This window comes from Homalodisca vitripennis, chromosome 5, assembly GCF_021130785.1.
Source record: "Homalodisca vitripennis isolate AUS2020 chromosome 5, UT_GWSS_2.1, whole genome shotgun sequence".
Classification (NCBI taxonomy): Eukaryota; Metazoa; Arthropoda; class Insecta; order Hemiptera; family Cicadellidae; genus Homalodisca; species Homalodisca vitripennis.
Window position 1 is genome coordinate 23,381,456 of NC_060211.1, and position 21,301 is coordinate 23,402,756.

General features: G+C 32.2%; 1 protein-coding gene across 2 annotated transcripts in view; it reads left to right on the forward strand.

Moving 5' to 3' along the window:
* The window catches only part of LOC124361844 (U2 snRNP-associated SURP motif-containing protein), a 62,823-nt gene extending 43,523 nt beyond the window's left edge, over nt 1–19,300 (forward strand). The window contains exons 14-21 of one of the 2 annotated variants that reach the window (XM_046815865.1): nt 1,793–1,982; nt 2,284–2,458; nt 3,527–3,770; nt 13,032–13,185; nt 13,356–13,459; nt 14,600–14,668; nt 17,551–17,795; nt 19,138–19,300. In XM_046815865.1, the coding sequence (XP_046671821.1) occupies nt 1,793–1,982; nt 2,284–2,458; nt 3,527–3,770; nt 13,032–13,185; nt 13,356–13,459; nt 14,600–14,668; nt 17,551–17,791 (1,177 nt within the window). In that variant the 3' untranslated portion in view covers nt 17,792–17,795; nt 19,138–19,300. The remainder of the gene's footprint in view (nt 1–1,792; nt 1,983–2,283; nt 2,459–3,526; nt 3,771–13,031; nt 13,186–13,355; nt 13,460–14,599; nt 14,669–17,550; nt 17,796–19,137) is intronic. The other variant, XM_046815866.1, reaches the window with a different exon arrangement.
* The last annotated feature ends 2,001 nt before the right edge of the window (nt 19,301–21,301 follow it).

Below are 21,301 nucleotides of genomic sequence, written 5' to 3' on the forward strand. Positions count from 1 at the left end.
TAACATATTGGAGTCTGGCTCGCTATTTGCTGTTTTTATAAATTAATGGTGTTAATGGTCTGCATAAATTAATGGGTTTTCAGATTTTTTTTTTAGAAAACTGTTCAATATTATGTATATGATATTATATTTTCTTGAAAGTTCTATCTTTCCTCTTTAAATTGATATGTAAAACTGTATTCCTATAAAATCTAATTAATTTTTTTTTAATTTCAAAACTTACATTTTTTGAAGAAAAATAAAAACTCCCGTATATCTTGTGTTACTTGAAAACTAACTTTTGAATAAATAAAACAAGTAATTTCAAATTTTTTAAAGGCATTTACTATATACATATTTACAAATAATTTTAATTGCCAAAAAAGTTTCAAATGATAAAAAAACCACACAAAATCCTTTTTAGTGTGATACTCTTCAAAACAGTCAGGTAGGCAGAGTGCGACATTACAGTCCTTGCAGTAGAACCTGCTGAAATCCGGATCATCATCGGTGTCATCAACAATGTCAGAGTCCGTATCTAACTCTAATTCAGCTAATATACTGTCCTCTTCCATTGTTTTTTGAAACGCGCGCCGCTCCATGATTGTTGTCGTAGACAGACTGACGACGCGCCAGGCCACGTCAGTCGCTAAACAAAAGCCTCAAGCGAGTATGACGTAGTAGCGCCTAGCGGAATTTTTCTGAACTAACCAACAAAGCTGGCTTTCTAATGCAGCAGACGGCACTCAAATATCACTCGGGCAACTCCGTATATCAATCGGCAAAGCTGTGCTCGAGTCACGCTCGAGCGCCGGCCGGGTGATTAAACAATGGCGCTCGAGTCTGGCTCGAGCGTAGACTCGAATGTGTTAATGTGTGAGTTTTCCAATAACCAATATTTACAACTATTGCTGATTGGCTATAATAGGTCTATGAGTAACCTAAAATCGCTATGAGTATGTAGTCATTTATACTTATTCCGAATAATTCACTGCGAATTGTAGCCTAACTTTTGATTTTACAAGTTTACATTTAATTGTTTTACATGTAATTAATTAGTTTACATTGTTAGGTATAATGCTCATTTAATGTGGTTTATGTTTTGATTATTTGTGTGGAAACAAAATTTAGTTTGTCTGAATTTTGTAATGTATATCTTAATAGATTAAAAAGGTATAGATTAATTAGTCTCTGAATTTGCATATCAGAATAGAAGTTTGCAATGTTGTAAAGATTGTGATTTGTGATAATCCTTAAAGGCTTCTTCTGTAATACTAACATTTCACTCATTCTAGAACAATTTCCATAAAAAATTAGGCCATATCTTTATACAAACTGAAAAAGCAAAGTATGCTGTTTTGGCAAATTCTTTATCTATGTAATTTATTAGATAGCTTTAAAAATATCACTCTGGACAGCTTGCCTGAAATGTAATCTATATGGAAACTCCATGATAGGCAATTATCTATGTGAATTCCGTAGAACTTCATATTACAATAATTATTTTGTAAAAGTACATCCTCATTGTAAGGTCAAACAGTAAACAAGGCAGGGCAAAGTACTTACTGTTATTCAATCTGTATTGAAACTAAATCAGGCCATTCTCTTTATACAAATTTATTAAATATATATATATTTCACTTATTGAAATTAAAAACTTATGATAAAAAAGCACTGTATTACATGGTATTTTATACCTACATTTTTAGGAAGCATAAAATGAACAATAAATGAGAAAGTTGTAAATTACAAATTTTTATCACTCAATTATTTTAATTTTATTATTAATAATTGATTTTTGTGTTGTTTGTAGGTTGGAAGCTAGGCTGATACCAATCTTCACCGAAATTCACCAAACTTACAAAAGCATAGAGAGTAGAATGAAAGCGGAAGGGTTCAGGATGCGAGTAATGAAGATATTCCAAGCTTGGGAAGACTGGGCAGTTTATTCAAAGGATTTCCTCATCAGAATCCAGAATGCTTTCCTTGGGTTAACTAGCGATGTAAGTTCTTCAAGTGTTTTATTTGCACCTGTAATTTTAATGTGCTTGGATAGAGATTACTATCTATTTTATGTAGGTAGATAAATAGTTGTGATTCAGATCTATTGTAGAAGGATTAGCATTTGTACAACCCTAAAACGTTATTTAACAAGTTAAGTAATTTTTAACATATTTTTTACTCACATCACAATTAGTACCGGAAATGGGCTGTAAATATTTGTTATCGTTAAACGTATTTTTAAGCAGTATAATATAAAAATAATTTGACCTTGATCAAAAATTGATGGAATTATTACCATAGGCTGTGGAGGAGGCAGGATCAGAGAGTGAGGAAGAGCAGGGATTGGGGGAGGTTGAGCAGGAAGTGGAAGATCCTGAGGATAATGAAGACTTGGACGGAGTGCCGCTGGACGGTGCAGCTCTCCTCAAGGGAGCATTGAACCACCAAGCTCACGACGACATTGACGGAGTTCCCAGTAAGTTGATAACATGTCTGTCCTCTGCTTGCATGATGTAGACCTTGTCAGTACTTGAAAAGCCTTGTTAGCTACTCTTCCTGTCTTTAAGAACATGTTCACAAGAAATGTACAGTATTGCAAGAATTGTTTCTTAGTACTTCTATAGCAAATCTCTTCTTTAATTTGTTTTCTTTATAACATTAATAACAGTAAAATTTAATTGATAACAATTTACATGTGTCGTATAACAGATTTTGCTGAGTTTGCTTACAAAATTCAAATTTGTAGCTCGTTTAACATTAAAATTTAATAAATATCAACATATCTTGTGCTGTATGATAAATAAAAATAATATTTGCTGGTAATAGTTTGAAAAAAGCCTACCTCAAGCTTACAGCAAGCTGTTCTCTGGTTGTGATTGTTTTTCCTGTAATATGTGTCTTCCCTCTTTATATCATTCTCTATAAATGTCAAAACCTCTTCGAATTGTTCTTTACTCAGTCTAAAATACCATCTGAATCTCTCTTCGTCCCCCTCTAAATCTGCTATCAAATGGTGGGATTCACCAATGCAACAAATGTTCTAGTTACTAACTGAATACAGTAAGACTGTATTTTTGTCATCACTGCTGGAACTGGAACACTTCCCATAAAATCATTGCTACGCCGTGGTACACTAAATGCCATTATTTCAACTGAAAGACAAGATGCAAACAAATTTGTCCATACGTCCAAGGCATTAAAATCCGTCCAGTGAATGGATGGACGTTCGATGAGATGCTGCCTTTAATGTTGTATATAGAACTGTACAGTGTTTTATTGCATCAATTTACCTATTCAATAGTTATTTTATATTGATGGTCCTCTTTTCCTAAAAAAAGGAGTGCTTGTGGCAGACACAGTAAAATGTAATATTTTTTACTCGTTAAGTAATTTATCACCATCAAAGAAATAGAAATCAGTTAACAGTTTACCATCTGTCTTCAATATTTTCCTTGTTTGTGAATAGAATTATGAAATCAAACTGAAATTTTTTAAACTTAAGTTTCTGTGTAGTATTAGTGAATTAATAAGCTTTGTGACACAGTGGTGGAGGAGGACATTGATGGCATGCCAATGGATGCTGGAAGTGAGGGAGAGGGCAAGTCGGGGCAAGGACGAGGAGAAACTCGCACAGCTGGTCCTGGCTTCGTCATGTCTCGCTGGGAGACGGTGGATCCAGACCTCGTGGAGGCCCAGGCCATGACCACCAGTAAGTGGGAGACCTTGGAGCAGACCAACCACTCTCAGGAGGACTCCCAGGAGGAGGACACCTCCAACTTGGACCTTAGGTAAACTAACCCCTAACCTCCCAACATTGTTTATCTTATATCACCTATGTTATAATAGACTCGACTCGTTAGCTATTGCAAAATCTAAAACACTTAACTAAGTCTCTGTAACATTAACAGCTGTAGCATGAGCTGTAATTTTTGTTTAGTACATGTAGATAAAAGTATTGAGACTGCTTGAATTCTAACATTAAAATATTTTTTGGCAACAAGATTCATTACTTTATGATTACTCTTAAAATATTTCATTTTAAATGAATTTTTCAGTATGTGTCTAGTCTTTTGACTATATAAACATATCCAAAATCAAAAGAATTAATTTCATTTATAATTATTAATATCACTAACACTGTCAGTAATAATAAATCTTTAATTGTTTCCAATCCCGTGTCAGGCCGAGTCCGTCAGTGAGAAAATAATACGTACAGTATCTGATTTCCAATGTAGTTCGCAATTTTACTCACATAGTTTATATTCCTTGCAACTATTGGTATTTTAGCCGTATAATGTCACGATTGATTTCACTTTGCATTTTATTTCATCCCTTGTCAACAAGGTCGGCTGCTAAAAAAGCATCACATTCTCGTGTGTGAGACGATAGTATCTTGTAGGTCACACATACATTTTGTGTGTAAATATGTAATGTAGTGTAAATATTGACCAACAATACAGATTCAGTTCAGCAGTTGAAATTGGAAAGAAGCGGTATATCGGTGAATACAGTTGTTACATTGTTTTACTGTTAAAAATGTGCGACTTAAACACTGAATAAATAAATAAAATAAATATTCTTTATTGAACATATTCTTAGAGAACAGTACAGTCGTCAGATTTTCTTTTGTTACAGCAGGTTAGAAAGTTCTGTTTAAAAATTCATTTATTGTGTAGAATGGATGGTCTTGAAGCCAGAGTTTTAGTTTGTGTCCAAACTGCAGTCGGTCTCTCCTCTTCAGTTCTAGTGGGAGGGCGTTCCACAGCTTTGCTCCGACATACATTGGCTTCTTCTCCGTGGACGCTAGGCAGTGAGCTGGAAGATGGTAGTTTGCAGCATGCTGAGTGTTGTAGTCATGTTGCTGTGCTCCAGTCATCACTTCATCGGATGATTTCAGGTGTACGTAGGTCACAGCTTCCAGGATGTATAGGTTAACCACAGTGAGAATCTTCAGTTCTTGAAAAGCTTGCCTGCATGATTCTCTTGTGCGTAGGCTTGCAAGGATCCGAATTGCTCTCTTTTGGTGTTCTAGAACCCGTTGCAGGTTGCCTAGTGTGGTACCTCCCCAGACTGTTATACCGTATCGAAGATGTGATTCGTAGAGAGCATGGTATGCAGTTTTAGCTGTTCCTAGGTCGCTGATATGTTTCATCCTGCGGATCACGTACAGTCCTGCGCTAAGCCTTTTACAGAGGTTGTCAATGTGGTGTGTCCACGTCAGAGAGTCATCTATTGTCACTCCGAGATACTTTGAAGTGCTGATTTCCTCCAGTTCAGGCAGTCCTCCTACAGTATCTATAACAGAACAGTTTATAACAGAAGTAGAGTGTAGGTCTGTGTTGTGAAGTCAAGAAATAAATTAATATTGCACATTGTTCATCTTTCGGATATATGATAATAATTTTGAAAATTCTGATATCTTCCCTAAGCTCTGAGTGCAGTAGCAGTAAGTAAAACTGACTTGATAGAAACCCGAATCTAGGCCAGAATCTATTAATACATGTATTTATTGTTGATTGTCCATGCTTAGTTATACATAGGATACTGTTATTTCATCTCGGCCAGTCAGGTTTTCACTGGAATTAACATTTTATGTAATATATTTTGATCTAATATTTTATTTAAGCTTTGGTGACGATGTCGATGCATTTTAATGGTGTTATAATGACTAATAAAGATTCTTGATTCTTAAATCACAAAACAGTGAAGCATTATAAAAAATATACATTTTTCTTCATTCTTGTTGTTTCATCAAGAGATGACTGCTGAATGAGACGGGGGATCACGTGAAAGAGCTGTGAATTTCATTAAGATTTAAACTGAGATTAAGTTGGAACTCTTACAACACGTATGCCGGACACCATCCAACATTATAATGACATCACTTTTACTTTATTATAAACCGATTGGTGCTGTGATTGCACAGCATTCTCAAGAACTAATAACTTTCACATTCACATGTGTTAGGTCATTTCTCACCTAACAATGTGTCAGGAAAATGAGGAAAATCAAGTCCTTCATAAACAGACCACCAACTGTTGTCCAATTCATCACCACCATTATTTGCAGTTAGGCCTAGCCTGTTATCACTATCACTGTCTTACGTTTTCCGGTGTTGGAAGAACATCATCATCACTTTATATATATTTATAAGTATTTGAATATCGTCATTCTCTCAGGGATAACTACGGAATCAGGAACAAAAATAAAGGCATATTCGGTAACAACATTGAATTATTTAAGCGAATGCATCTGAAAATAGGCTAGGAAACGAATGAAAAATTTCTTTATTGTTGTCAGTTGTACATTTTACATACAGTAGATCTTAAACTAAAATCAACAATAAAGCCCGAGGTAACAGAATACCTGTTCGGGAATTACACTAGTACACAGAAAGAAACAGCAACTCGAAAAAAAGGACTGCCCTACCAGATCCTCGTAATGATACACTCTGAAACAACTATAACTAGATTAACTTCTAAAAAAGTAACATAAAACGGAATATACGTGAAATTTTGATCAGATTTTCAGGTAAATTATAATATAAAGTTACAATTAAAGTTAATTGTAAAACCCCAACTTCTTTTACAAAAGGTTTGCAAACAGCAGATTTAACTAATTTAAACCATCAGTGTTGCAGGACACCTCAAACAAAACATCAACTCCCAAAATAAATGATAAACAGCTCCATAACTGTTGAAAACCCTCTACATATAGATTACTCAATTGATCTAACAGGCGTCTCTCTATGGCAGAAATGGCAAACAAAATACAGACGACAAGCCTTCATTCTAGCTCGACCCCTAAAAGCCTCATATCTGAGGACGGTACCCTTCCTCTGGAAACAAAAGATCTGTACTCTGCATCACTTGGGAACAAAAATACATCAGACAAAGCTAGCTCTCCAAATCCAGAGATCGAAATGAAAGAAAACATACCAATATCACTTATAGAAGCAAAATGGGTCACTGATGATACAGTAGATGCCTACTCCAACATTTTGAATAATAACATTGTACAAGGAGATGTTCATTTTCTCAAACCCAGTAATTACACTGGCTGTAAAAATATTTGATGACTATGACAGTCTTATCAAAACCTCTGCAGCTGCATAATAAAAAAATTTTATTTTTTCCCAGTTAATGACTCATCTGAAATCCAAAACATTGGAGGCTCTGGATCCCACTGGAGCTTATTATTATGGGATAAAGTGGGTAGCCAATTTTTACCATTTTGACTCTAAAGGTGATTATAACTTACTACATGCAGAGAAGATTGCTTTTAAAATTAATACATATTTTAACATGTCTAAAAAAGTTTCAGTAGCAAGTATTCAGACTCCAAAAACAAACCAATAACGATGATTGCGGTATCCATATGCTCTTGACAACTGATATTATTATTTCAAAACTGTCTGAGGGGTGCATTTCTTTGTCACCAAGCCTCTTTGAAGAAATTCTTCTACCTCTATCAGAAGCTGATATTATAACAAAGAGGGCACAGCTTGCATTCTTGGTCCATAAACATCAGTATCTAAATTTCAGTACAAATACACTAAAGCAGCTGATATTTTACATCAAGACGAATAAGAACAGAAGAAATACCTCGAAACAAAACACTAAATATTAACAAGACAAATTTGCAAAAACCTCGTGAAAACAAAAATTCCACCAAAAAGAAGCTGTCCAGTTTAGGAAATGATATGGGAGGGAAACTGAGACTCTCATTGTACTCAGATAGTCAGGGTAGAGGACTGGCACAGAAAATTGAGTGGATTAATCCAAACAACCTTAAAGTAGTAGGCTCAGTTTATGCCCAAATGCCTGCCTCCTCCAAGTAGCTGAGACTGCTTTCACATACTAAGGATGATGTCATCTTTGTGATGGGAGGAACTAATGACACTCTATGTAAGGACTTTCGTCCAATTTACTCAACCTTGGAACAAGAACTGGTTCAGTTAAGCAAAAAGACACCTGTACTACTTTTAACGACAATCCCAGCGAGGTGTGATCTACATGTTACTGATAGTTACCATAATCATATTCTCAAAGCTAACAAACTATATATAAGAGAGTTAGTTAGTCGTCTTGACTCCGTTCACCTTATTGATCTGGATCTAGTACTCAAACGTTTCCACTTTACACACCACGGGTTGCATTTGAACAACAGGGGAAAAACTAAATTGGCGTATTCAATTTCAGACACTATAAGTTCAATCTTTCAGCAGGATAAAGAGAAGAGAATGGATACAACCTTACCAATTAATTTAGTTGAAAGTAATATGTTTGATGTCATAGAAGAATTTAAAAACTCTGCTGACACGGCTTTCTCTCACTGTATTTCAGCTGACGTTAAAATGACTCAGGGCGTGGGCAGTGGTTTTCAGAGAAAAATTTAATAGACCACAACCTAATGACTTTATTAATAATCATCTGACATGTCAAAAAACTGAAGGAGCAACTATTTATGGTCTTGTGACGAAAACTAGACATTACCAAAAGCCTAATTTGATTGACTATGATGCAAGCTTTGAACAGTTTCTACAGGATTTCAAATTAAAAAAATTTAAAACAGCTTATTTGCTCTCCAATGGGCTGTGTACGGGATAATGTTCCAATACAATATTTTGCTAAAAAACTTGTAGATTTTCAACATCGCACTGGAGCAATTATCAAAGTTGTATCTTTTGATGAAGGATCTGGAGAATTACAAAACGGTATGTCTCATCTTGAGTTTATCAAAAAGTTAAAACAGTCAATCTCTCTGCAATACCATCAAACTACAGAAGTCAGCAGACAGCCGTGTTGAAGACTCCGTACCGAGAGCAACACCTTTGACCATGACCCACTCTGCAGCTCAGCCGCCTTTCACACATTCAGCATTTCAAAATGAAAGTGAAAAATTGTAGTGCGGTTGGAAAATATAGGTTCTAAAGTGTCTAGTGCTGTGCTTGTTGAGATCAGTAAGGGTGTCGTTCAAGATATTTTAAACACAACTGTAAATAGTACTAATATAAGTCAAATTAATTTATCTCTGTCACCTGATAGATCAGGACAATGTATTTAGCCTACCCTGTATGTACAGCACTGCCATGCACAATACAAAAATCAATTCAGCCTTAATATAATCTTCTTAAATATTCAAGGTTTTAAAGAATAAGGTTTCTGTTTTGGAGAGTTTCTTGCTTGATTTAAATATTTCAGTGGTTTGCTTAACAGAACACTGGATGTCAAAAGATGAAATTATTAGTTCTTATCCCATTGGGTTTTCTGTGCTGCAGATTTTTGTAGATCAAAACAAATAAGAGGAGGAACCTGTATATTTGTTAGTGATAGACTAAAGCCTAGGGGAATGTGATGTAACAAGGTTTTGTGACGAACTAAATTTTGAGGCAGCAGCTGCAATACTAGATGATTGTAAAAACTGTTGTAGTTTCAGTATATCACTCTCCCAATGGCAATCCACAGGAATTTTTGCTAGTAATGGAGAAATTTTTAAATTTTATTATGAATTGGAAATTTTACACTATTATAAATTGGGGGTGATTTTAATAGTAAGTTTGATATTACAAAACATACCAAAAACTGCAAATGAATTTTTAAACATTTTAAGACAGTTCAAACTTTTTCCCTTGAATAAAAATGCAACCAGGGGTAAAAAATTGCCTAGATAATGTTTTTATCTTTAATCACAATTTATATGTCTCCTCTGTAACTACCTTATCGTTTCCTTACTCAGATCATGATGGGATACTTGTTAATGCATGTCAAAAAGACGGATTTGTTGACTCAAGGGGTACCTCTCAACATATAAATAGTATTCAAAGCATGGTACTACCTAAAAAGAATATTAAACCTCTCTCTTTACTTCTGGAGTCTTATGATTGGCCGTCCTTGTTTAAGTGAATATACTAAGCAAAGTTCTGCAACACTATTTACTAAAATTTTTGATGTTATTACTGAATAGTATTAATCATTACAAAGTTGTTAAAAGGGTAAATAGAAAAAGAACAGAGCATAAAAACAAAATACAAACAGGATTGGTATACAACTGAATTAGCTATCATGAAGGAAAGGCTACTGTTCTTGGACAGATTAAGAAAATGTAAACAGGGATAATATACATCTAAATATGGGGTTTTATGAGTTGAAGTGTAAATACAGGTGTTCTATAAATGAGGCAAAAACATGCTAAAAATGTTGAGTACATTCAAAATAGTAAAAATAAAATGTAAAGCTGCCTGGGATGTAATTAAATATAATACAGCAAACAGCAAACAAAATATTTGTAATATTGAGCCTGATGTGTTTAATGATTTTTTTTTTCTCGAATCTGTAAAAGAAATTAAAAATAAGGTTGTTAATTCCAGTTTTACATTTGTTGAACTTATGGAATCAATCTCTAATGATAGCTTAGTACATTTTAAATGGAAAATTGTTACTTCAAATGATGTTTTGGATGCTGTCAGGGGAATGAGCAATTCTGATAGTCAAGACATATATTAGTATGTCTAACAATTTGTTAAAAAGTATTATTGGTAGTGTGGCTGAACCTCTGGCAGTGTCTATTAATCATCTGCTTCATGACGGTATTTTCCCTGAGCAACTCAAGATTTCACGAGTATGTCCAATTTTTAAAAGGGGTCCTAAGGACCAACCTCAAAAGCTACCGCCCAATTTCTGTATTCCTGTATTGGGTAAGCTAATTGAATCATTGGTTTGTAAGCAAATTACTACTTTCTGGGAAAGTAATAAACCTTCTGGAACCTTCACAATTTGGGGTTTAGAAAGGATAAATCAACTTTTAATGCTCTAGATCAATTAGTTAGACAAATTCACTTCAGCTTTCGAGAGCAAGGGCTTTGCTCGGGCTACTTTTTGTGACTTGAGCAGGGCCTTTGATTGTGTTGATAGTAAAAATTCTTATATCTAAACTAAAACATTACGGATTTTCTGGGCCTAATCTAAATTTTTTTGAATCATATATTAACAATCGCAAGCAACTGGTCTTTAATAATGGTAAAGTGGTCTAAAGAAGCCCTCGTGAGTGGAGTGGGGAGTTCCACAGGGCTCCGTCCTAGGTCCCCCACTCTTTTTAATCTATATAAATGATTTACCATTATCTCTTAACTCGAAAACCATATTATATGCAGATGATACTACACTTTTAATGTCAGTCAAAGTGTACATGATCTGGAGCTGTTGGCAAATGATACATTAAAAAATGCATCAAACTGGTTTCATGCTAATGGGTTTTTGCTAAATAAAGACAAAACAACAAAAATGTTGTTTACTCTTAGGCATATTGCTGGGTCATTGGACGAAAAGCTATTCAGACTCAGTTAAATTCTTGGGTATCAACCTTGATAGAAAATTTGACATGGGCAACACATATTGATTATCTAAATAAAAGACTCTCACGAGTCATTTTATCTTCTGAGTAGACTGAATGATATTGTACCACTAAATTCTATAAGAGCCGCATACTTTGCCTTTTTCCAATCTGTTTTTAGATATGGATTAGTCCTATATGGTAATTGCACCAGAATTTCCGAAATACTAGTATTACAAAAAAAGGCAATTAGGGCTCTAAAAAAGTGTGATACCAGAGAGCATTGCAAACCCCATTTCATAAATTTTCGTTTTCAGACGGTTCTAAATTTGTATATATTATGACTCGGTGGTTTACATCCATAAAAATCCAAATTTGTTAAATTTTAAACATAAAATTCATGACCACAACACGCGTAATCGAAACAATGCTGAAATTGGACATTTTCGATTAAGCAAAACCCTCACCAGTCATGTTGTAGTATCTTTGAAAATTTATAACTTTCTGGATGGAGAAAAAATATTGCTCATATCCCTTTGATATCTTTAAGAATAAGTTATATTCCTGGTTGTTGGAGAATCCGGTTTTTTACAGTCTAGATGAATTCTTCAACACCAAAAGTATTGATTTTTTAATGTGTTTGTTACTGTTACTGACAATTTGTACTGTCATTTTTTGTGATTTTTTATTTATTTTATTTAATTTACTTGTAAGACTTTATTGACTATTGTATTGACTTGGTTAACAATAAGCAATATACTATGACTTTGTCAATGATGTAATACATTTTCATGACAAATAAAATTATTATTATTATTATTATTATTATTTAAAAGTGTAATGATCATACTATAGTGTTGTAAAACCTGTCTACATCTTCTTCTAATAACAAAAAATGCTGAAGCATTTTAACAAACTTATTTTTGATTTTACATTTTCTTAAATATTCTGGTAAACAATTAAAAAACTTGGGTCCTAAAAAAAGATAGAATTTTTTAAACAAGGTTAGATGGGGTCTCGGAACTTGAACGTTTATTCTTCTCTGACTATAATGTGAATTTGCATTGTAAAAACTGCTGCTTTGATTATAAAAGATTTTAATACTTTATAGATATAAAGATTTTTTATCGGTAACACATTTAAATCACGTGTGAAACTGACTACAACAACATACCCAAAAGTAACAATAATGATAATTGTTCTGGAAATATCATTTCTTAGTTCCTGAGAATGCTGTTTGATCATAGTACCGATTGGAAACAGCACAGACATGCTGAAAATGAAGTAAAAGTGATGTACAATGTCAGATGCCGTCCGACATACAAGTGTAACACCAAAGGAAAACATTGTACTAATAAAAAACATGCTTAAAAAATCCCGGTCTTCATCCTGCAGAATGTTTTAAAATATATCATACTCTGTTTAAACTTATTAGTATATTATTTTTCTTTACCTCTGCACAAAGTTCTACATCTCCCAATCGCTATGTGCATATCATTTCTTTTTTTTTAATCGATTCTTAATATGATAGTATGATAACAAACAATAATCAAATAAAAACACTGCATATGTCGACAGTATATTCTCTTATCATAATTTCAATACTTTTATGTCCATTATTTTTGTTTAACTCCTCAATAAGTACTATTATGTTTTATAAACTTATTTTTGTTTTTAACAGAACTTAATTTGTAAATAGTGTTTTTTTTTTTTTTCAGAGATTCCAATGATGACAGAAGGGCCAAACTAAGGGAAATAGAGTTGAAGGTAATGCAGTACCAAGATGAGCTAGAGTCAGGCAAGCGCAGTCTGAAGTACAACTTTACAATTGCTCACCAAGTGGAACATTACAGAAGAAAACTTCTGAGAAAGGTCAGTTTTGATATCTTCAGTGTTGTTCAATCCTTTCTTATAAGCAATTAATTAGTTATTCATTTTCTCTCGTTTTTTTATCGTTAGATTTATGTTTTAATGTGTTGTACTTATAAACTTTTGTGTTGTTACCGTCTAATATTCATGTATTGGTTGTATCTTTTATTTAGGCTGAAAAAGGAGGGAGAAAGGAGGAAAAGAAAGAAAAGGAAAAGGAGAAACGAGAATCAAGAAAAAGTTCATCTCCAGATGAAAGCCGAGAGACATTAGTAATGTGAGTTTGAGGCGCTAACACATATATTGTTTATAGTTTTATGAGTAACTTCCAGCATTTATTTTTATATAATAATTTTCTTTAGAATCTGCTTTTAATAGAGTTTTGGACAGTTAAATAGTTACTAGCTCTTTCAACAAATTGTGCTAAAAAAATTAGTTATGTGTTCTCAGTTTTATTTTTAGATAATTGCTTTAATTAAATAATTGACTAATTGCTGAGTGGGTGTTACATTCGTAATAGAATTAGTACATGCAACAAACTTATCAGAATGTACAATTTTGTTTCAACTTTGCTTTGTAGAATGCAATCTTATAATCTTATCTATTGTAATCCACTTGATGTGCGTTCAACAACATAATAATGAATAGTCTTGCAATCTATTCTCTTAGTTACTCACCTTAACCAATAATTATAGATGCTTTTTAAACGTAAATGCCGCATATGAGAGACTTTGGCTTACTTGTACTCATAATTTAGGATCAAGCAAAAGTGCCAGCCAAATTTTAATAACTCTTAATAGAAAATCAACAAAAGAAGGCTTTTTTAACAATTTTGAGATCATTTCACACTAAGTGTAGAAACGTATGAAAAATTGCTTTTGTACCATGATATGTTATTGTCAAATACACTATTTTGGATTTGGGGTTCAAACAATTGGGTTTAATCTTATCTTGAATTTAACCTACTGGTGGCTAAATCAGGAAAAGTCGTGTCTACCTAACTAATTGTCTGAAATATTTCACTTCCTTTATGCAAATACAGATACTTTGCAGTTGCATTTACCTTTTTAAGTCGGAAATTTTGAGTTGTTGTTGATAAAATCAATGCTGATCCCCAAGAATTTTTTAATACATAGTAAATTTTGACCTGAAATTAAATATAAAATTCTAGTTCTACACATTAGTCTTATTTGCGAAAATAAATTGAATATGTGCGAAAGTGGCCAATGAAGTGTGTTGGTTTTACTACTGTTTTTTTAATTTTCAAGGGAGACAAGGATTTGGATACACAAAATAGGGTGATAAGGTTTATCCGTACTCTAAGTAAGTGTTATCTTATATTTGATAACTACACGCTGACTGGTAAGCGAGTAAATCTGGTCATATTTTATAATGCCCCTATTTGTTTTCTTTGCAGAACTACACGTAAGTCTAAAAGAGCAAGAAGTGATTCTGATAGTCCGACGCCCATAAAGAAATCACACAGGTAATTTTGAACTCATAATATACAGAAATACTATCAGTAAGGGATGATATTCCTTATTTAAAAATAATGATGATGTACAGCGTTTATATTTACCAAGCTATCTTATACACAAAACTGTTATATAGGCTAAATAAATTGACGGTATTGGGTGTTAACCTTAGGTATTCTACTGGCTTCATTCATAGTGGTACACAAATTGTAGTTTTTAAAGAAGAATCATCATGCATTACTTGGGGAATAAATACTTAGGTTATCAGCTGTAATTAAAAATGAAAAGTGCTTTGAAAGATACCTTATAGAGTATTTCATATCCAATCGATTGAATAATTTTGCAGATTTTATTAAAAAATACGAAATTATGAAATATTACTATTAGTTGTATTTTTTTAACTCATAAAATTATGTAGGCGTCGATTAGTATCAAGATATTATAGGTATGGAATATGCATTTTATAAATATATAAACATTCACTTTACAAACTAAATACTTTGATGAATGTAGATGTTTTAAATTCAATACAAATAAATGCTAATAATAGATCACTTCTTCCCCACTCTTAATTCGTTTGATTGTGATTACACACTGAAAAACAATCGCACTACAAATGTAATATAATATACATGTATATCTAAATCAATAATACAATATGCTTTATTCATTTTACCTCCTAAATGCAAGTTACAAACTGATATTTTTCTTTATTGAATCTTTGACCTTTTGACCAACATTAAGTTTATAATTTCATCTTATATTTGAGTAAGTAAAATGAGTATAAATGCTAGATTTAGTACACTCTTGTGTTGTGAGTTCTATGCAATCGTCAAATAAGTAACATAGAAATATGTTTTTATAGTAATCAAGTTTTGCTTCATAACATAAAAGTTTTCTTCAACCTTAGTTGCTTAGAGGTAACATTATGTTCATTACCTGCTTAGATAACTGCATTTTGTTTGTTTGTTTGCATATGTTTTAATATTATGTAAAATTAATGTTTTACTAATGTTTTTCTATTAACCCTTTGAGTGCCAAGCACTGTTGAGGGACTCGCCTTTCTCAGTGCCAAGCACTCTTTTGGTGTTTGTGTAGTGTTCCATCAAATAATTCATAACTTAAAAAAATAAACATAATGAGATGAATTTTTGTTTGTTGTGTAGAAAGAAAAGAAGGTCTATAACTTGTAATATTTATTTGGATGATAAAACATGTTAAAGTTTGTAAATAAAAAAATAATACAGGCAAAAAATGCTTTTTAACTTTATAATACAAAAATTGAAATTTTATTATCTTAATTTATTTGTATTTGTATCTTTTTTATTGTTCCTTATGTACATAAGAACGATCATACCAAATTTCCAAAAAGTAAGTATCTGTATAACCAAAATTTAATTTTTTTGATTACTGAGTTTCAATTTTATATATACATATTTGATATTTTTGTAGTATTCCACAAACTAAATTCACAACTTTTTCTAAAATAAACAAAAATAATATGATGGTTTTTGTTTTATTTTGTGAGGAGGAAAGTAGGATATGATTTTTAATATTTATTTGGATGGTAAAATCTATTGACATTTTAAAATTAAAATTGTATACAAAAAAGTTAGTTTTAATTTTATTACGTGTTAAAGAAAAATTGTATGTTTTTGACCTTATACATTTGTATGCAACTTTTTCATTATTCCCTGTGTAAGTAGAAACAAGCATAACTTACCAAGTTTCAAAAAAATTAGTATCTGTAATACTGAGTATGACTTTACTGTGTATTAGTGCAAAATATTGAAAATCTGCACTCGGATAACAACATAAGTTCTCTCTCTCTCTTATTTGCAAATATTTTTTACCAGCTGTAAAAAATCAAATCAAGATAGATAATCTATGTTTATTTGGTTTATTGTGTACAAAATGAGACTAAGTACAAAGCTTGTGTTACTAGCTAGCTAGCTACTGTTACTAATGTTATCATTTAGTAACAGAATAATAAATATTCAAAAAGCTTGCCTAGTCGGCCCTTGGTACTTTACGGAAATACCCACGGACCCATCTCATTGGCTCTTGGCACTCAAAAGGGTTAGAAGGTCTGGAGCACAAATATTACTGTAAAGAGCCAATAAATTAAATAATTAAAAATAAAATATTTTAATACTCTAGAAGCTATTATGCATCTATATTTGTTCTAGGCCCTTCATGTTACTATGTGAAAAAAGACAAAAGTGGACAATCTATTCTAGTACTTTGTATTTTTCTATAATTTGAACAATATACATTTTGTACTTAGTATTTTTAGAATAATATATAAATATATAATGTCTGATGCCATTCCTTCCAGTCATTTCTCATACAGTATTACTTGTTTTCACTCTATTCCAAGATATTGGAACAGCCGTTGTCTTCTATTGTTGTTTTTGTTTATTTGTCTATCTTATTGTTAACACTCTCAATTTGCCCTTGTTCCTTTGTGGACTAAATAATAGCAATATCCTTGTATTACTAGACTTTGCTATAGGAAAAAAGTTGCACACAAAGTCACTCTAAAATATTAGAAAAATGTAGTGGTCCTGGAAGGATTAATCTTTTTAAGCACCACACATAAATAAGCCGGTGGGTTGTATGCGAATTTTTTTAAAATTATGAAATGTAAAAATCTATAAAGAAAATCTTTGTATTGTCCATCATTTGGTATTTAGTCTTACTCTTATAGTAAAGTTCAAATTGGTCTTGTTAGCCGTATCAAGTGAACTTTCCTTTAGATATTATCAAATTTTGTAACATATCTTGCTCTGCTACCGTCTTGGTGACAATTAAAGTTCTAAAATTATTTATGTAGTTGCCATTATTCTTTGTGTGGAAAAACTTATATCAAATGAGTCTTGGAATTTTATAGGTCGCGTAGCAGGAGTCCAAGAAAGAGGAAAGCCTCGAAATCACCTCACAGTAGAAAATCATCACCGTCTCGCTCCAAGCGCAGCTCACCATCAAGTTCCAGGAAGCGACGGTCTCGCTCATCCTCAACACCTCCAAGTTCCCGGTCCAAGTATCGCTCCCCCTCTCCCCGCTCCCCTCCTCTACGCAAACATTCTCCTCCTTCCAGGAAACACAAGCATAAGCACAAGTCCTCTTACTAACAATGTAAGTGTTAGTACATAATAACAGATATGAATACTGTGGTAAGTAATTATAATTAGGTGTTAGTTTATTGTAAGAAAGTTTTATTATTTTTATGGTTCTTTGCTGAATATTTTCATTCAGCTACTTTTTTTCATTATTTTTAATATTCTTTGATATGTAAATCTGTATAATGTTACATAGATTTTGTTCATTATAAAATCCAACCCAGAATACAATGTTTTGAAATAATAGTTACAATTAAATAAATTATTACTATTAATAACAGTTGTGCAGTTGATTTGTTAGAGTTAAAATCAAGGTCTGAGTTAGGGACCTTGCTCTATGATTTTTTTATCTGTTTATGATTAGTTGTGGAAAGTCAATTCCAATCAAAATATTTATAACTTACTGCAATTGAATGTAAGCTTTTCATAAAAATTCACGGTTATTGTGCAATATCAAAGTTAAATTATTAAACACTGTTCTTTTAACACCATAAATGTATTAATCAAACCCTTAAAAAAACGAGAGTTGTTTTCAAACATTTCCTCAGGAAAAGATATCGTCCAAAAATGAAATAAAATGTTGACACCGAAATGATAATTCTGATTTCGTAAAATAAAATTGTATATTAAATCCAAATTAAAATTAAAAACTATGTAAAAACAAATAAAGTTTTCACTAACACGATTTCCTCAGTCTCTGCAAACACTACAATTAACCGTTCTTAAAGTAAACAATGTTTTTAAATTCTATATAATTAGCAATTACAATAAAGTATTAAAATCAAATATTATATTGTTGGAACCTTTCTTAGAATTATGATTATTACCCACAGAATCAAATTTTTCTTTAAAATATTCAATCCAATTAATGCAAATCTCAAACGGTTTTAAGCTTTTTTTTGTAAATACATTAACAATCCACAATGTCCAACATAGATCAGGTTATAAAAACATCAAAATAAATTATACACAGATACCACAACTACAAGAAACCAGCCGCAATCTCAATCTTGTTACCTCCCCTTCCTAAAATCCCATTACTACGATGTTCGTGATTCCCCAGCACACTTCCCTACCACAAGCATTACATTACAAATTAAAACTTTATTTATTAAAAACATGTAAATTAGTAATAATATACAACAGTTCTAAAATTTAATAATAGCTCTGAATAAATAATCTAATGATTCTATTCAGGATAAAATTCTGTTAAGTCAATCCTATATTCTATGTTCTTTAATCCTCAGAGGAATTGAAACTTGTTCATTATTTATTTGGTCGAACTTCCTGCTACTTAAAACATGGTGTTTTTATAAAGCATGTTGTAATTAATCCCCATTTATCCTTCTTTGTTTCAGAAGAACTTCATCTTCACCTCACCATTTCTTGTAATATAGACCCTTCGGCCACTATTGTACATTTATATTTAAGTTTTTATTCCTTTTTTCACAAAGTATATTTGTGTCAATGAAAATAATAAGACGTTATTAATTAAACCTAGTCTGGTTTTTAAGAATCAAATTTGCGTATTTCTTTTAATATCCTTCATTCCTAAAATAAACCCAAGTGGTTACTGACTGTTTTGAAAAATCCTGAAAGTTAGCAATGAGAAAGTAGCAACTTTGCATCTTTGGCAAGTACGTTGAGCAATGTCACAAGTTTATGACGCCCTCATTTAACATTTATTTATTGAATCTTGGATGATTAACTTTTGATTGAAACTAGGTTTAAAGAAACAAAAAAAAAACACTTTACTGTCTAACAACAACATATTTAACTAGTATTTCATAGCAAAGTCTCTAATCTAATCAGAAATTTTCCACCATGTACCACTACTTCTAAAAAAGTTGGTAGATCAGTGGATTAGAAGATCATAGGTGTATTTTCTGCCTGTGTACAGATAAGGTAGCTTTAAAAAATCAAACATCTCATAAAACGATTACTGAAGATTATCGGACAGGCATATGCTGTAAATAAATAATTAACCTGTACTGTCAATCCTTTAACTACTATGCCACTCATTCATTTATTTCACTTAATTTTTATTCTGAGCTCAATTAATACTTATTCAGAAGTACTTATTACATTCCAAGAATACTAGATACAGAAAGTCCAAGGGGATCTGGCAACACTGTACCCAAGTTGGCAACATTAGTGGTTAATAAAACTGGACATGTGCTAAAATAGTGAAAATTAAATTATTTTGAGAGTCAAAACTAATATTGTTTTTTGTTGTGATGGTTGATTGATACTGGAAATGAGTAATAAAGGGTAACAGAGGGTGATTAAGCTGTGATGAGCTCTTTGTGGTGTGTTATTATTGTCTTGCTAGTAATAGTAGACGTTAAGGTCTGATGGTATTTAGAGTTGGTTTCTTCAAAAAATTACCTACTTTTAATAGTCCTGCAAAGTCGTTACAAAGATTGCTAACTATAAGAAATTATTCAAAATTACATTAACAATAGCAGGGACTGGTTTTGTGATTATTTTATTCCACGTAAACAGTTAAAAAAATTATTTTAAATTTGAAAAACAAATCATTTTTTCAGGATTTGGAATCGGATTTGAGATAAAAAAATTCCTTGTTTAATTATCATCACTATTAAAACTTATTGAAAATTACTCTAGTGATCTATTGGGGTTTAGTAGTTAGTCACTAGTTTTAGATTTAAGGAACTAAGTCGTGGAATATTTTCCATGATTCACAAATTTTGAATATTTCTTAAAAGCTTTTAATTCTGTTAATTATATTAAACTCTCAATATCCAGCCTGGCAAAGTCTGTTATAAATATTTCACAGCTTGTTAATAGGTTTCTGTTCATCAGAGTAATATGTTATAAAACTTATTCCCAGTAAATATCTTTGGGGAGGGAGGAATGCTGGATAATCTGTAATGCTGTTTCTGTATACTGTGTAGAACGTTTTTGTCTCAAGAGGATACAAGTGAAAGCAAATCAATTTGCTCTTGCCTACTGTACTTACAAATTAATGACACACTGACCCTAGAAAGAAGTATCACTTCATTTCATTGATACATGATGGTTAAAAAGCAACAGCAATTTATACAGGGAAAATTTGTGAAACCAGGAAGATGCAGAAGGATAAGAAGTGCTGTCAAATTACATCGCACAAAAAGAGAAAATGATAGTTTTATGCATTTCCCCTAAAACTAAAATATCAACTCTTTAACTGGCTATGTAATAAATTAAGTCCCACTAATATATCATATTGCAGTCAGTATGTGGAAGGAATTAACTCCAATGGAGCAGTGTTACACTGTTGCGTAAATGAAACAAGGGAAGAAAAAGATAAAGATAAGAAATACTTTCAAGTAGTTTTCGTCGTTCCCACTAGGTCACAGTTGCTCTTTTGTTTATTTCTTTTAGACCCAATTTACTGCCAAATGACAGTATTCAATCAGTTGTTCTAAGTAATCAGCTGACTCTATTTCTGCTCGTGTACTATATATTTCTTGTTTACTCGTTTTTACGTTACCGGTTGACCTGATTGTAAACGTTTCG